At 33.9% G+C, this 19209-nt stretch overlaps 1 protein-coding gene across 2 annotated transcripts in view; it reads right to left on the bottom strand.

Annotated features, from left to right (window-relative positions):
• The window catches only part of LOC138135030 (adipokinetic hormone/corazonin-related peptide receptor variant I-like), a 56255-nt gene that overhangs the window by 15196 nt on the left and 21850 nt on the right, over positions 1–19209 (bottom strand). For both annotated transcript variants that reach the window (XM_069053666.1, XM_069053667.1), the window contains exons 2-3: positions 18437–18664; positions 11256–11460 (exon numbers count right to left, since the gene is read on the bottom strand). In XM_069053666.1, coding sequence (XP_068909767.1) covers positions 11256–11460; positions 18437–18664 — 433 coding nt within the window. The remainder of the gene's footprint in view (positions 1–11255; positions 11461–18436; positions 18665–19209) is intronic.

Raw genomic sequence — 19209 nt, 5'->3', positions numbered from 1 at the left:
TATATACAGGATGCGTCCTAAAAAACGCCGCAAGCCATATCTCTGTTATTTATGGCTCGATTTAAGTAAAACAAAAACTGTCATAAATTAATTTAAAAACACTATAAGCACAATATAGACTTTTTTTTTCAAATAGTCATTCAAGGTCAGATGAATGTCAACTTTGTTTTTTCAAATAGCTTAGTAGATTTTTTTATTCCGATTTTGAAAGAGATTATTTTTCTCAATCGAACGATATGCCATATGTTAGAATGCATTTAACAGTAACCGCGGAAATAAATAAATAAATTAGCATTATTGGAAATTTTTTCTTCGAAAAAAATCAGATATAGTATGGAAAACAATCCTAAACGCAGTAACAATACTTTCTGAAAATTAAAAAAAAAAATAATATGACAGAACGTGTAATAAATATTGCGTTTAGGATTGTTTTCCATAGTATAGTTGATTTTTTTCGAAGAAAAAATTTCCAATAATGCTATTTTATTTATTTATTTATTTATTCTAACATGTGGCATATCGTTGGATTCAGGAAAATAATCTCTTTCAAAATCAGAATAAAAAAATATACCAAGCTATTTTGAAAAAAAAAAATTATCTACATCGTGCCTATAGTGTTTTTAAAATGATTTACTCCAGTTTTTGTTTTATTTAAATCGAGCCATAAATAACGGAGATATGGCTTGCGGCGTTTTTTAGGACGCACCCTGTATACAGGATATTTCACGAGTGATAATGAGCCTGACGTAATTTAAAATGCAACCCACACTATATTTCCGAAAAAAGCTGGCTACTGAAATTAAAATATCCGGCTTTTTTTGAAAATGTATTTATTATTCCGTCAGGCTCATTATCACTCGTAAAATACCCTGTATAGTTTTATATAATATAAACGATAAAGACACGACAAATAATGTAAGTTTACAGATGAATGGCGGCCAAAAAATGTTAGCCGTCACTTTCTGTCATTTCAAAAAAAAAAGAAATGTAATCCATACTTTATTGTCAATGGGCCGTATCACGACACCCTTATTAAATGTAATCATGACTGTAATTACAATGGTGACGCATTCATCTCTTTCTGGCACGTTATAATTGCATAAATCTATATCGTTTTATGTTTATTTTAATCACAACTTTAGTTATCGGCAACTTTAATAACGGTGTCGTGATACGGCTCATTATGATTACCGTCTTGATTATGATTGGATTTTTTGGGTGGTAAATTTCAAAACTCGAAATTATTTTGTCATTTTCTACTACACAGAACGTTTACCTCAGGTTATCTATGTACGACTGCTCTAATTTTGTTCATTCATGTCGGATTTTTGGAATATTTGAGTTTTAAATAGTTTAAATTGATTGGCAGAATAATATGCATGTCAAAATGACAAGAATTGAAAGTGGGGTTACGGTTCCTAATAGTTATTTATGTATTAAGGGTGTAAGAGGGCTTTTATGGCCTGAGGAGTGATTTTGAGCCCGAGTGATAACCAGGGCTAAAAACACGCTGAAGGCCATAAAAGCCAGTTCACGCCCGCAGTACATACACTATTTTATGCACGATTAAAACCTAAAACCCTAACATTTAACAAAAATAAATAAATAAATGTCTGCCCACACCACGGGATGTTTGCATCGCGTAGTGCTCCGTCAAATTTTTCGTTTTACGCGTAACCTTGGAAACAGTGAAAACACCCGTAGCCATTATGCCAGTTGCAATTTTCGGTTATAAATTCATTAACGAAATGACAAACGAAGATGAGAAAGCGACAGAAATGAGTGTCCAGTAGCGAGTAATCCCCATTCGGGATTAGGTAATTTAAGTTAAGTGGCAATTTTTTCCTAATTTCACCAAAAATGTTTTTGACTTTTATTTGACATATCTTTATGGCCCACGGGCATAAAGTGATCCGTGGGCCATAAAGAGACGTTTATGTCAAGAAAATTTGTGCATAATTGTCAAATTATAATATAATCGTGCATAAAGATTTATTTACACTTTATGTGAATGTCAAGATAGTGACGGCTAAAATTTTTTGGCCGCCATAGTAATTCTCAATTATATGGCTTCAACAATTCATCTATTGGAAAAATTTGTGTAGCAAAATGTGAAGAGGAAAATGGACAAATTATTATAATACAGGGTATTGCTATGAAAACTTGTGTTGTGTTCAATATCATCGTCAAGAAAATAAAACTTAAACATCCAAACCTAACCTCACAAATTTTGCCAGAGTGTACCTCTAAGCGGACGTACATATTTGCAGTTTCTATTGAAAAATACAGATTTTTGATGTTTATTTAAAAACAGCATTGGATTTAATAGTTATTTATGCAACGAGGTTCTGTGTAAATTGGGTTTTTCTAATTGCCCGAGAGGTCAGATTGAAATACGAGCGCAGCGAGGGCAATTAGAAAAGCCCAATTTGCACAGAAACGAGTTGCATACAAACTTTTATTGTTTGAAACGACGCCCCAAAGCTTCCAAATCTATTTAAAATGATTTCGCATTTGCTTTTGACAGTTTTGACAAATTTTTCGAGAAATGTCACTTTGAATGTGTTGTCTAGGGCAACGGATGGTTATCTGCTATTTTTTGCTTTAGAGCAGTTAGCAGGCAGTTTACAAAGGAGAAAAAATAATATTAATTATTTATGCCTTGCTCCTTATTCCTCCAAGTACTATCATCCATAATGATATATTTTTTATAAAATACTTAGGTCCATATTACCATTGTCTAACTTAAAATCAGTAACGAGCATCATAGAAGTTTTCACTTCTGTCGTGTGGTCTTAAGTCCACACTTTTTTTTTTTTTAATGCGCAAGATGTTATCGAGAAATTGTGACGTTCGCTCGGAGTTGTTTTTTACCTTGATGACATACAAAGTATCATAAGTACAAATCCAATTTCCATCTGGTTAGATTAAAATCAAATTAAACTTTGCGCAGAAAGTTTCGCAGAATACTAATGTAACAAATTTACTCCTTGTTAGGCAACCCACACATGAAACTTGTTTGGTATCAACCATTACGCATTCTAATTATTACTAATTAAATAATTCTATCAGACTGGCCAACCATTTCGAGCAAACTAATTTTTGGCACAATCGTGTCGTCTCGACAGGGTAAACTTAAATGTATGAATGGAAGTTGGAGGAGCGAGAGCGAACCCTTAAAAAAATGTACGTTGGCAGCCGAAGCCTTTAAAACTTTTTTCTTCTCGTCTCTGACGCAGTTCAATTATTTTATTACTTCTCTTGCACGATTTTTACGCGTTTGCTCTCGCAGATTGCCTCTATTAAATGAAATCACCAGCTTAGTGATTATGTTAAGACAAGTGAAAATGTATTTGGTGGGAGTAGACGGCCGAGTCGTGCGTTCCATCATTGTCAAGACAAAAAGAATGAACGCGGAATAAATCTGGTGGAGCATACCGAAACCCCTAATGCGAGATGTGCTCTTCAATCTCTTTACAGAAAAATTTCATTTACGACATGAACGCTAAACCCTGACGACGTGATGACGAGGGAATAATGTTTTTTATTAGTCGAATCTGTCAGACGGATTTTCTCCCAACAAAATAAACTCCAACAAAAATGAAGATGCTTCAGTAAAATAGACGTGAATGTTTTTTTCATTTAATTTCAATCTGAATCAAGGGAATTGATTGATCTTTCAGCGTTTTTTTTATTGTGCTTGCCACGTCTCGGCAGCAGCATCTTTGTAGCTTCAATTTTATTCTAGAAGAGGCACAGTTTTGGAGTGTTGTTTGCGTCGGAATAACAATTAGCCTCCGAAACCCTTCAAACATCTTTATATAAAAATGTAAAAAAAATAAACTTTCCGCGAGAAATGATTAAAACTGGTTTTGAACCAAAGAAAATCTCACATTAAGAACTTGTCAAAGTATTTTCCCATTCGTAATTATTTTTTCAATTACTCTCTTTTAATCATTGAAACACATAGAGTTAAAAGGGTTGGTTATCCGGCGCACGTAAATCGTGTTTCGTTTCATCTGAAAAAAGTCCTGCAGAAAAACCGCCTGAGATGTGCAATATTTCCGTGATATCACCTTAGATTTCTGACATCAAACAAAACTTTTGCTTCGACTTTGATGTGATAGGCCGAGGGAGTACATTAAATTTGTTGTCGAATAAATATTCACAAATGCTGAAGTTTGCTGTGAAGGCGTAAGCTGAAAATTTCCTTTCAGTGTATTAAACAATTTGGTTTAATGACACGATCGTGTTTCGACTTAATTAAATACAAATCGATTATTAGTGATTAAAATTTGTCATGAAACGGACACCCTACAGTCGACATTAAAAGAAGATCAGGTGCAAAGAAAACTAATTACAGTCGAGGAAATTAATTATTAATTATGATCACGTACGTAGGTTCGAGAGCCGGAGAAAAGAATCAAATCTGTCGCTGATTCTTTCCGGGACTTATCGATCGTACAGACTCACTAAAACGTGCAGGATATTTTGATATGTGTACCATGCCCGCATAATGAACAAAGTATTTGTAAATAACCCGTTTCTAGTGTCAAAGAGGCAAAAGTAAACGCTTTCTCTATCCTTTGAAGTTCACTAAATCTAGGAGGCAATTTTCGACTGATTGCTCGAAGTGTCTTCACTTTAGTTAAACTATAATCTGATTATGATAAGAGTGGGTGTATCGAATATCTCCAAATTAATCTCAAGTTTGATGCAAAACGGTGCGTGAGGTGCTTCTCATAGTTGTGCCAAGGGATAAGTTGTTTGTGTGTTTGTTGCACAGAAACTTTGTCATTTCGCAAAATACAAACGTGCTCTGAAGTTCTGTACCGATTGTAAATTTCGACTTACGAGATGCAAATGTGGCGGATGCGCCACGAGATAATTTTAATTTTTAGAATAATTCGTCAAGTCTTCAAGAGGTAAGACAAGTCTAAAGGTGTATTTAAATGGTGGGCGAGCTTCTATTTTTAGAATATCACCATTTCATTTTATATTTTGCAGATTTTACTGCAGCCATATTAACAGAGCTCTCAAATTACAATTCAAGTAGATGAACTTCTCAACTCAAGACTTTCTGCAAACTTACACAATACTTTATTAACAAGCAACTAGTTCTTTCTACAAACAACAACGAAGTAAAATGGCAGTTTACTCTCGTCAAATAACTATTGTTAATTTGTTAGGGAGAAGACAACTTTAATTAAACTAAAACGTCCCGACTTAACCCCACTTTTTGACGTCACCCATACCAAGCATCATCAAACATTATAAAGTGGATTTTTTAATAAATAACTGTAAGTTTCAATTAAATAAAAAAACTATACTGTACCACCCTAAAATGGACCAGCTGTATAACAATTTTACCTAAAATCGTAGTTGAGGTTATGCTCACTTCACTTCCCGTACCTTTCTTCCGTGAATTCGTTTTCAAAACAAATTTAATGAGGAATCAGGAGAAATCTTTTTCAAATTTTAAATAAACTGTCGCTCGTCAGGGCGCAGGCTCAATGACATTAAAAAAATATTATATTATCATAAAAATCACTGTTTGGCTCATACCAAAATGACAACGTTGTGACAATTGTTTATAAAAAAGATTCAATTATACAGCGTGATCAACAATGACGTGAGTCTGTTGGAAATAAATCAATTGAAAAATATTGGTGTTTTTTTTGTCTCGTAATTGGCACTAACCGGATGTTTAAATTTGACACGAAATTAAAAAAAAAATAGATAGGTCTATGTATTATCTTTATGCTAATAAAAATGAATCTTTGATGGTAAATTTAAAATTTGTCTGTCAACGCTGTCAAAGCTGACAACCAGAAATACGTTTAGATTACAGTAGTACCAAAATCATTCAGATGTTCATTGTTACCAACAGATTTAATCATTCTTGAGCATCCGGTAAATTGGTCAACCATGGGCCACTTTTTTCAAAGACAATTATTCAGCGTTATTATAAATGATTGTAGTCCAAGTAGGCGTAAAAACTGAATGTAAAATTTATGGTTGCCGCTCCATATAAACAACATCAAAATGATGTGAATAAGTGAGAACTATCGTGTCAAAAATAAATTACTCCCTAGAATTCGAACTTTTAGGGAAATAACGTTTTTCATGTTGTGTGTAACTAGAATTTTCAAAAGTTATTTTGAATGCTTAAGGTTGGTTACTTTGAATTGAGAGATTAAATCCAAATAAATATGCCGCCAGTAACCAAAATTGATTGTTAAACGAAAAATCATCTATCACTTAGCGAGAAATTAGTCATTTGCAACTGTTACAATTAATTTGCTGTCTTACATTTTTGGGATATCTTTTGTTTGTCACCAGAAACCACATAGCCTCCAACCTAACCAAATTTATGGCAACCTAGTAACGAATATCCCTAAATCCTAGGGAGTAATCCATTTTTGACACGAGAGTAGTATGATTATTATTGATGATATTATGAGTGAAATTGAGCTGGAGATTTCACGAGTCCGAAGGACGAGTGAAATGTCCTGCTTCAATTTCACGAATTTAATATAATCGATGATTAATCATACCACGTGTTATATTCGATGAGACAATATAATGAATGAAATACAAAATTATTCATTTATTTGTCAAACTGACAAATTTATTTCAATCAAAAATCGCAACGACGAAAGTAAATAAGATAATATTTTTTTTGTTTTTTATTATTGCTGTGATAGCCATGCAACTAAGGAATTTATGCGTTTTCATTGGATCATTCATGATTACGGGCTACATGAATTATACTTATTGTCATGAAAATCACTGTTTGGCTCATACCAAAATGACAACGTTTGACAATTGTTTATAAAAAAATTCAATTATACAGCGTGATCAACAATGACTAAGTCTGTTGGAAATAAAACAATTGAAAATATGTATTGGAGTTTTTTTTTTGTCTCGTAATTGGCACTGACCGGATGTTTTAACATGATACGACATTAAAAAAAAATAGGTTAGGTCTGTTATCTTTATGCTAATAAAAGATCAACCTTTGAATGTAATTTTTTTTTCAAATTTGACTGTCAACATTGTGAAAGCTGACAACCGGAAATGCGTTTAGATTACAGTAGTACCAAAATGATTCAAATGTTCATTGTTACCAACAGATTCAATCATTCTTGATCATCCGGTACTAGAGTAGGTAGTAATATTTAAGAGAAAGTAGGCTCGATCCTGGTTCCTAGGGGAGTTTTTGAAAGTTAGATTTGAGTAAGCAGCCCAGTCGTGATTTTTGTTTAATTTTTTTTTTCTCCAATTTCGTATTGTGAAATAAAATGAACAACAATGAAATTGTGAATATGTTGCAAGCATATTTCGGAAATAATAGAAATTACTACTTGCAGAGAAACGCCACCTGAAAGTCTTCTGAATGCCACGCAAAGTGTCTCGAACAAAATGGTGCTCAATTTGAACAGATCAGTTGAAAAAAAATTATTGTTATTTTTATTGTTTGTATTACTTAATAAATATTGTTTCCATGACTACAAAAATGTCTTCACAAGTAATTCATAGCCTGTTACGAATAAAGTTCTACTTATTCCTATTAGAATTAGAAATTAGAATGACATTTAGATATACAGAGTGTGCTATATTTTTGAACTCAGAAAAACATAATGAATCTAACTGTACCAAAAAAATTGTATGTTGCCATTAAAAAAAATAAAGTTGACCCTTGACCCTTGCAAGGGAGGGTTGCTAAGGGCAACATTTTGTATTCAGTTTATAGTACTTTTTAAACCCTTAAATTTGATGTATTACTCGTTGAAATTGGATGTCAAATAAGAAAGATATAACCTGGGGCGTTTTTTTGTGATCACTCTGTATAGTTAACACAATACAGAGTGGCTGCGAAAATTGGAGTCACTTTTCTTCATATTGCCAAGAGATGTCGCTGTTTTTACAAAAAATCTGAGGATCGAAAAAATATACAGGGTGTTTATAAATGTCTGTGATCGCGGTTTGCCATGAAATTAGATTCATACAAATGGTAACCAGTACTACCGGGTGATCAAGAAGGACTGTTTAAGTTGGCAGTACAATTAAGAAAATTTTTTAATTCGGTTATTTATAACACTGCAACCGGATATGTTTTGTTGGTTTATTTGACAAATATCTGATGTAGGTATAGCATTAACAACGACAAGCCATCAACAACCGAAAGTTACTCCTGTTATACGATTTAAAATACAATTCAGTGTTACCAACTTAAACAGTCCTATTTGATCACCCCGTATAATAAATTTGAGGTTAAGTGTAATCTAACAACAAATGTCAGTGCAAAATGTCAATGCCATCAATGTTTTACCCTTTTACCAATAAAGTGATAGCCGTAGTATAAGCGGTAGGTAAACGTGAAATAGACTTATCCATTTCAGGCAGATTTGATTTCAGTCAAGTCTGTCTTAAGCCAGGTTGAAAAAGAATGAAGGTTAGAGGAGGAACCATCTCTAAAAAAACCAGGATTCATCTGGTCCGGATGATAGCACCCTAGAAGAGCTTAGGGTTAGGAACATACAATAGGTACCTAACTCCTACCTACTGGTGTTGTATTTTTCTGCTTGCGTTGTTGATTAAGTGAAAAAACCCTTAATGACTACATTTACCTACTTAACCTTCTGTGACTAACATGATGAGTGATGAGGAACCAGAATAAGTTATAGAAAATGAACCCAATAGGAAATTGTGTGAAGTTTCTTTCATTGGAAGCGATGGAAGTAATGCATCTAAATGATGGAACAAATTTGGCAATAAAATTTCAGTTATTCAAAGACACTTATACGTTTTGATTGTGGTTGTGCCGTTTCAAGAATGTATTGTTACAATGGCATACCACAAAAGAAAGGTGTATTTTGATTTTTAATGATTTTTTTTTAATTTTCGATGTACATATTACCTTTAAAATAACGTATGTTAAAATATATGTATTGTTAAAACTGCTCAATAAAGGTCGTAAATAGATTATAATCATGTTAATACAATAATACATACAGGGTTATTCTAAATGATTGTAGTCGAAGTAGGCGTGAAAACTGAATGTAAAATTTATGGTTGCCGCTCCACATAAAAAAATCATCAAAATGATGTGTTAAATTGGGTGCAAAACAACTCAATATTTTTAAAATTGATTGTAGAACAACTCACAATTTCTGGAGTCAATCGTTAATTTAACAAAAATAAATAAAATCCTCATCACCGCACTTTTCACCTAAAAAATGACAGTGACAGCGACACAACTGACAGTTCACATGAAAGCGGCAAAAAGGCAATAACATGGGCATGGCCTACTTCGACTACAATCATTTAGAATAACCCTGTACAATACATTAAATATTAAAGGATTCTAACTAATTAATTTTCGAACTGAAGCTATTTTTTCTTGAGTCCGTATTAGCTTGCGGGTTTCGTCACATTACGTCAGTTGTGGAAAGTTAACGCAATTTTAAAATTAACCTTTTTTCTTTTCGCCATGGTAAAATCACCCAGGAATAGAATTTTATTAAAAAATCTGTGACTTTATTTCACACGTCAAACTAACATTCAAAATTAAAGACGTCAAATTGCTCTCAATCGCTCTATCACGAATAATACACGATAATGTAAAAATTACTAGGAAAGGAGTCGCAGGCTTGCAACGTGACAACAATTTGGCAGGGAAAATCCAACGTGAATGGACTTTACATATATTACTCCTACTGTACTGAAGTTTTCTTTCGTCTTTCCTAAGTGCAAACATGCAGAATAATAATAAAACATCACGTGTAAACCTGCTCTTTCCATTTTTTTAAATTTCGCGCCGGATCTATTTGTTGTGTCGTAGAGTGAACATTTTTAGTAACATTTATGTCAAGCAATCTATGAGTGGACAGAGTTTACATTTTTTGAAAGCATATTTACGTAAAAAAAATCAATATTGCCAGCAATTCAATTTTTTGAGCAAATGTGGAAAAGTGAATCCAATTTTCGTAGCCAGTCTGTATTTATATTTAATTTTCTAGAAACATTTTGTTAATGAGCGATTTTATTTAAACGCAGATATTGACAATTTTGACAATAACAGTGCAGCCAATTAGCAATCAACAAACACCCCTAGGAACCAGGATGGAGCCAACTCTATACTAATTTAACCCGGTACTAGAGATAGCCGACAGCTGTCAGCAGCGTCGTAATGCCAACGTTGTCGACCCGACGCACCATAAAAAATTTAAATTGCTTTGAATAGGTACATTTGCGGATTTAGCTTTATTTTATTTAATCCATAGAGATTAAAATATCAATTCAATCCCTCCAATAGGAGGACTGTAGTGTTACTAAAAACCAAAATACTACCACCTGTTGGGTTCAGTTGTCAAATAAAAAATCTCTACAGTTAGTAATTTTTATTTACTTAGTTGGCTAGAATGCGCGGAACAAATCAACATTGAAATTGTCAAATTGACGTTTGCAAACTCAAAGCGATAAAAACGAAGACATTTTTTCCATGTCAATTAGGTAGATACGTCCGTATAGAAAAAACTTTTTCTGTAGCACTGATGTGCCGGGAGGCATAACAAACACAAAAGAGTCCCTCACCCTGCACGAACAATTTAATATTTTTCTTCATCTCCAGTAGATACATAAAAAAATTAATAAACAAGGATAAGACTGGAATGCAAATCTAATAAAGGAACGGAACGACATTCTTTTCTCGTAAATGACTGCTTTTGATATCTGTCGTCGATTATTTAATAAACGAAAATTAATCCGTCATAATATCCCTGCCGTAATGTACTTTTTATTGAAAACGTTGTCCTTGTCAACGTTAACTCGATTGCTACATGTGATCCACGTCTCATCAAGAATCAAATCTGTAACTGAATCTGTCTATAAAGTTGTAGTTTTCCACCCACTGACTCAACGACATAATTCGCGTTTTGTAAACTTGAATCGTTTCTATACAAGATTCGACTTAATGAAACTTATTTTCAGTTGATGTTTATGTTGCAAGCTCGTAATTAATACCGTACCTTCAAATAAATTCGGAATTAGAGTACGCTGTGATTTATATATTTTGTCTATTAATCGTTGGTAGACTTTCTAGCACTGACAGTTGTCAACAGAATAAACACGTGTACTGTGCTGTCAAATGTCACTGATGTGCTGTCTTTAAAAATTGCATATTACCAACTTCACAATAAAATCACAGCCAACTCTAATTCCGAATTTATTTGAAGGCTTCAACCACTCACCCTTCGTTTCTTTGGAGTTCTTGGAGATCTCACACATGATTGCTGTGTAAGCACCGATGATGACGAACAAAGGAATGAAGTACATGCACATTACACACATCAGATTATACGCTATTTCTTGAGAGGTGGAGGTGAAGAACCCGAAGGAGACGCATTGTTCGTAATTTGGATAACTGGGATGGGCTCTCACTCGAAAGACGAAGCTCTGGAAAAGACAAACATTTAGATAATTAAAACGACGGTGCAAGCATGGAGCAAGTTTCTCCTAACAATAAGAAAAATTAATGACGAGCTTATTACTTCTGCTGAACTAAGTTTCCTGATTTATTTTAGTGCGTCATGTTTTGAAGGAAGTGTGGGTGGAACAAGGTACATATTGCCTTGCCATTAAAATGAATAATCGCTAAACGAAGATTTTTCTCGGAGGCAAATTTCGTCATTTTTCTTCGCGAATGTGGAACAATCGGAAGCCACTTAGTAAACAGTTCGTTCATTTCCCGTTTGAATTGATCGTCACAAAACATCTCTAAATTTATATCACAATACATGAAAACAAGTCTGTCGTTTCGAGGAAAGTGATTAAGTACAGAAGTCAAATAATATTAATTAATTGTGAGCCAAATTTAGCTGAGGCTTGAGATCGGCTTTGTTGTACGACTAAACCCAAGCAGTTTGCATTAGCTCTCTTAATTCGAATAATTATGCGTATTTATGCTGCCCGATTTAAAACAACGGAAAAACTCCATTCCAGGAATGCACCGTAAAATTGTGTTTTTGTTAACTCTCAAAAGAGTTTTATCTCGTTTGATCCATTAATTCGTTTTGTTCACCGAAAGCAATCGTGTGAATTGGAACGGAATTGATTAAACCAATGGAAATCGAAGCATACATCATGTGCGTAATTACCAGAAGTGTTTTCGGGGCATTAACAACCTTTTAATTTGTCTATCGCAGGATTATTCCCATTAATCGGAGTCCTTGTACCGCCAAAAATGTTTCGTTTCAAAGGTTAACGCGAAACCAACAAAAATCACTTTCCCTCTTGGAAATTAAACTAACAAGTTAAAAAACATTCCTATTTCACTCGAAATGAGAAAATTCTGCCGACGAGTTTATTCGTATCCAGTATTTATTAATTCTGAAATTAGATATTGACTTTTCGCACAGTTCTACTTATTAGTTTCTTTTCTGATTTCTGATCAAGAAAATAAAGGGCGAACTTGGTCAATATAATCGAAAACAAAACTTCATCTGAGATATAAAGCCCTGATGAACTCGTAATTTAGTTTTTCCTTCTTTTGCACTTACGAACTAAACAGGAAATTACTTGTTTCACTCAAGTTGGCTCGATTTTATCGACCATTTTAGTTTTAATTAGTTCAAAGCTATACTCTCTTTACTTTACATCGTAACCTGTACCAACTTACTCACAGTTAATACGATTTTAATCTTAAACTCATCGTATTAAAAATACACAACATCGACGTTCTGGTTAGTATTTTTTTGTTGATTAGGAAAAGCAAAAATGAGTTGCCTTTGATAATATAATAACTGCTGGGAGCGAAACAATCTGAAAAAAAATATTGCCTCATCTGCACTTGACGTTGATAGCCCAACAATTTATTCGGTTTGATTAGAAGAGATTTAATTGAAACAGAACATCATAAATCCCTTTGAAAAGTCTTGTGATATTAATCTGATTTGTTTGATAGAGTGCATTTAAGAGCTTTTCGGCAACACTTCAGAAAGCAACGTTGATAATCTCTCTTAAGACTTATTCTGATTTTATCATCATATTCAAGCATGACGAAGGTACCAAACGATTAGATAATGGATGGTATTAGAGGAAGATAAAACGGTTGGGGCCTTCTAATTCCACTACAAATTGCTCGTTCCCACTCCTTTAATGTGAGAGGCTTAAGACGCCTCAGCTCAAGAAGCAACCGAGAATTGCAGTAGACTACATTTGTCTGAACCATCTTTGCCAACCCTTTGTGGTAAAACAAAAATGTCTTTGATGGCGAACTTCCGCCACGTACACACATAAAAATTCAATAATGTTTGATCACATCTGGGGGTATTATCATCTCTTTGTGACCTTTATGATGTTCCACTGTAACGAAATATCAAATGGCAGAGTGACGCGATCGATTTCCAGACCAAGTTGGAATAATTAAGGTTGTTATGCATCTAATTTTCAGTGTTAATTTCAACAATGTGGCGAGATCATTAATTAAGTGGCATAGTTTAGGGATGTTCTACAGCATCTCGGTCGGCTAAGCATATGCTTAAGTTAATTAACGTCACACGACATGCCCTGTCATGGCTACCAGATATTCTGGAAAAATTTTAATCAGCGCATTGTCCCGGAAAAATGACTCAACTAGTTGAACTAGAAATGAAATCACGTGTCGAGATCACAAACTGAATTTAAATAAAAACATTAAATTATTAATCAAGCTGTTTTGTAAGCAACGTCTAGGTCAAATTAATCATGCAATGTTGCGATGCACGAGTGTTCAGGAATAAATAAATCTCTCGCTGATTTTTTTCTATGAGATAATTAAAACGACCGAAAGAGTCTGTTTTCATGTCCATCTCCATTTTCTCGAAGATTTCCGAGAAATTTGCTTTGTAAATCAGGTTTATCTAAAGGCTTTCACTACACCTAAGTGAGATTTATATCGTTTCAGCGTCCCAAAAATTGGTAACACGAATTTCTTGGGTTTGCTCGAGGGTCACACTACGTCAATATTTGCTTGATTAAATGTGCTGCCCTCATAGCTAAACATGGATCTCTACTTTGGCACTGAAAGAGTCAACCGTGAAAATATGTATTTCAAATGAATTATTAAGCAACAATTAGCCCAAATTGAATCGGTGGAAGTCACGTCGAAATTTCCGGAAGCAAATAACTCGAGATATGGAGTATCTCCGGAAGTGACTTGAAGGATCGGGTAATAAATTATTCTTTTATAAGTCTACCGAGTTCCTCGAAACAAGGATGTACAAAGGTGGAACCACAGATTAAATATTGATGGCCGGTTCTGAGCGACAACTCGAGTCGCAGGAATAAAAGTTGTTAAAGACTTTGCTACTTTTGCGATGTTAGGAATTCGTGAATAATTGTTTTCCGAGTTTCATCACAATCAAGCAAATACATTCTTAAATAGGTAGAACTTGTCTTGTTTAAATTAATTGGTAGAGTAAAAAAATCAAAATTTTCTGAACTGTAAAAATGACATTTTGTATAAAATTTTTGTTTTTCTATTGGGCGATTCAAAATGATTGTAGATAAATATGGCAACTGTGTACGAAAATTTATGTGGCAACTGTGTGGGTGGGGTAGAGCTGACATTTATATGACTAAACTGAAAACAGTTGCACAAAATTAAATTTTGTATCATCGTTCTAGTGATTATTGAATATGGGGTTGGTATTGGTAGTAGAATTACTGTAAATGTCAATATCAAATGTGATGTCAAAAATGAATCTGAATCTACGTTGTAGGATCAAAATAAACTATGAAGGGGGTAGATTATTATCGTAACAATATTTGGGAGACAATTTGAAATTTAATTTTCAAATAAATGTCAATACTTCATGAATACCAACTCAATGCCATTAAAATAAAAGTCCCTAGATAATTATTTTATACCGCGTGAACACCAATTACTGTTTGAGTTGGTAATAAAAAAAATTACTTGAAATTGGCAAGACTGTGATTTGTACCAGAGATTTGTACCTAAGTATTTCCGTTTCTTGTATTGTCATTATTGACAGGTAACAAAAATTTCAAATTTAAACATCTTGGTTTTGTACCTTTTATTGATAAAATGATTTTCTCGTTGAAGCATGACGTAAAAATCACCAGTTTTATTGCCAACTCAACAGTAATTTCTATTGCTCACACGGTATTAATACGAATATTTCCCTCCGTACATTGTTGTAGCAATGCAACAGGTACTGAATTATTGAATGGAAATTCAAAAAATTATACGGGAAATTTTACGTTGCCATGACATTGTTACAGCAGAAACATCAAAGTCAAGAAAATTCAAGTATCTTAGACGTCATAAATCGATTTGGAAATATCACAGAACAAGAAATTGACGAAAATGTTATTAAAAGTGTACCCAGAAATATGGAAAAGAGCAAGAACAGTGTCTGGAGACAGTTTTATGTCATTTTGCGGCGAAAAAAAGTACACATTTCATCGGGAGACTCCAGTATTGATTTCAAGTAGTCTGTATTTTTACTCGAGAAATATTCTCCCTAAATAGCACTTGTGGTTAAAAATTAACCGGATAATTTCCATTCAAGCTTGTTGTCCAATTCTACTAGTTTTTTATGAAAATTATTTTATCTTATTACTTTAACGTTCTTAGCACTCGTGGTATTACCCCCGAATAGTCCCTGAACGCGACGTTACTAAATTGTCACGTTGTTGACGGTTGATTGAGGTTAGAATGTGGACGGCAATGATTCTAATATTTTATAAAGTACGAAGAAGTTATAAAGTGAACGGTAATATCATTTTCCGTTAATTTTTACTTAATTGACAAGATTTAAACAGTATCGTTTTCAGTTTTTTGAGATTTTTTATTTTAAGTTTGTAGGAAAGTTTTGAAAGAAATATTATATTTCAGTGGGTTTCTCCATTAACCGCCTATTGAAAATTCCAAATTTATTGATTTATTATTTATTACATATCTGGTGATTGATCCATCTTAAAATCTGAAAATGATTTCTGACGCACCCAGAAAGATTAAACTCGTTTATGTCAAGTCTAGGAGAGGAATTTGTTCCAAGCAACAACATCGAAGATTTTATCAGAAGCTTTTTATCAAATGGATCAACGCACCATTAAAATTCGCCTCAGAAACTAATAATTTCCTTCTACTTGAGTTGCCTGTGAAAAGTTGCGACCACTAGTTTTTTTCTAACGACAAAGAAACGGCAAACTGCCAAAGAAAACTTGAAAAAGGCTGTAACGGAGAAGTTGGCTTTTGCTCAGCTTTAACTTTTTCGTTTCCCGAGAAATGTGTAATAATCCAATTAGGAAAAAGAAAAAACAAATTGAAGCAAGAGCGTTGTAGTAATTTTCGTATTTTATTAAAGAACACAACATAACGTGCTGAAAACAATGTTTTTCTAATTTGCTGTTTTAACAAAGCTATTAATTCAAATACATATATGGTTAACCCATTCATTTTGAATGCGTTAATAAACCATTAACACATCCGAAATCTAGGAACTTTTTTCAGTTGGTTATACACATTGTCCGCAGCAAATTTACTGTGGTATTCTCTGATTTCTGGATAATTCTTGAATTGCAATTTCACTTGCGAAAAATGACAATAAAAGTGTCACCAACTGTCACAAAATTCCCTTAATTACCAAAATTGATTTTATTTGTAAAACATGTATTTAATATGCAAATTAGAAAAAATAGCATTAAAACACTCGTGTCTTAATCTTAAGTTTTATAAAACTCATGTTTTTATATACAAATTTTCTATTTTGGTATCATAAGTGAGTTTTTGTGAAACTGTTTTTGGTTCTTTTTTTATACGTATTACGTTGGTATGTTGGTACGTTGGTATGGCTGTAATAGCACGCTGGCCGGCGTCCGGCATCTCTAGCGAGCTCCTGCTAACAATTAAATCATTTGACGTTTGACATCACAGAAATGTCACCCTAACTCATGGCACACAAAAGTTCCTAGGTTATTTTATATTTAGATTTTTGAGTTTTTATCAAATTAATGCCACCAGAGTAGAAAAAATAGTATATTACAAGACGCACTGTGACACTCGTTCTGTTGAAGCACTCCTCAAGTGCGTCACAATCATGCGTCTTATAAAACTCGTATAATAATACAGTCTGATTTTGAAGGTTGTGCAGATATTTTAATCTGTGGTACTACGTGTTAAAAGAAGCTAAAATAACCCAACTTGCCTTATACAAATGTTAATGGTTTACAAGAGAATCAAAGTAATCACTTTGTTTGGGAAACGCAGAAATATTTCAAATTTGGCGGGCAGTTTTGATTTACGACCAACCTAAAATATCAAGTTTTTCTGTAATTCAAGGTTATGTTTGATTTTTATCCTTAAAGTTTTATCATGAATTTTTGATCATGATCACATTTGTGTAAAGTCTTCTTCTGTAACTAAAATGCGACTTCTCGTTGGCGGTCAAGATCAGGCTTATTCATTTGAAAACGCCCGAAATCACGAAGATGCTGCACAACTTTTATAAAGGTTCGTGCATTGAGAAGTATCCTTTAAAGTTAAGGCAACCTTTGACCGTAGATTTACCGTGCTAGCCCTGAATGTCCATGGGTTGCGTCATAGATCAAAAATCATATCGGTTTTCTCCAAGTTGGTGAAAGACATTTGTGATTTAAATTGAGGTTAAGATTGATATTCTTGTCAAAATGACAATTTTAAATTAAATGACAACAAAAAAGTCTACTGTGTTTTTTGGCCCATTTTTCATAAAACTCAGTGGCTTCCAAACTTTTTTTGAAAAACTATTACCCCCTTTTTCTCGAAAAATATCAAAATTTGTATAAGGCATTATTGGCTCAATCGTTACCTTTCATCGAGTTTTATCACAGGTTAAAATATCTGCACAACCTTCAAAGTCACCCTGTATACTATTGTGTAAATACAAATTCGATGGTAACTACATTTGCAGAAATAACATTTATAATCATGATCTGTAACGAAGCAGTTTGTGAAATGTAACGTGCATTTTTTGTTTTTCAGCAGTAATATAATTTGTGTGGTCGGAATTCTTCCCTCGGAATTTGCTAATTTGATGATAAAAGTAACAAAATTTCCATAAACAAAAAAATCGAGCCGACATAGGGACGTGAGCATTAATTTAATTAGTGAAGGCACGAGGTAGAATTTTGCAGCGAAATTTTCGCCCTGACGCGGTTCCACTTTCTGTCTTTTGGGTCAGTTATCCAACACACAAAAAAACAAACAATCAGCACGCGTTCGTTATATTTCGACAGAAATGATCACTGTGGTCTGGTCCGGTGCGTCGTCGTCGCGACGCTTTTAAATTAGAGATTACCTCTAAATAAATGTGAAACAAGACCGAATCCGTCTGTATTTGCTCGACCAGGCAGATTTTAAACTAATTAATAATCTGGGCGTGTTTACCTGTGGTATACAGTAGACGAAAGATGTGCCCCAAGCGAACGCCAGCATGATCTTGCCTCTTCTTCTCGCGTCGTTCACTTTGAGAGGGTGCAACACCGCAAAATATCGGTCCAAGGAGACGCACACCAGGACGTTGCTGCTGAGGTAGGGTCCGAAAGCTCGCAGGAACAAGAAGACTTTGCATGCCACATTTCCCGCGATCCATTTACCCGTCAGCCTCCATCCGACCTGGAATTTTCCGGTTAGGCTATGTATTTATATTTAATATTGGAGAGGTGACAAGAAAAGCGAGGCAGGCTTGCACTCACACACTTCACTTCTAATTTAAGTAATTAAACTGTCGTTATGTTGTCAGCGTGTTCAGCTTTCAGTTAACTCGAGCAGGTATTAGTAAGTTTTACAGATGCTTGGGATGCTTTCGAGCAAGGAAAACATAAGATCCGGAGCAAAAACTCACATTCTGCACTGTTAAGTTCGTCGCTGTTCCCTTTGTTGGTTAATTTTCAAAAAGCTTTCAATTAATTACGCTATTTGAATTACAAATTGTTTTTGACTGGAATCACTGGATTTATTTTTCAAAATCTCAAATTCGCTGTCTACGCCTCTTTGACTGATTGAGTTAATTCAATAAAAAAATTTGTTGTGTTTTTTAAAGGATTGAAGCCAAAACAACATCGACAAAGGATTTCATTTTCTTCCATGATTAACACAATTATTGTTAAAATTGATTCGAACTGCAGACCGAGTATCGATTTTTTACACCCTCTCCCGGA

Source organism: Tenebrio molitor, chromosome 7 (genome assembly GCF_963966145.1).
Source record: "Tenebrio molitor chromosome 7, icTenMoli1.1, whole genome shotgun sequence".
In the NCBI taxonomy this organism is placed as follows: Eukaryota; Metazoa; Arthropoda; class Insecta; order Coleoptera; family Tenebrionidae; genus Tenebrio; species Tenebrio molitor.
Note: the sequence above shows the minus strand (reverse complement) of the source record. Positions and strands in the feature narration are given on the sequence as shown.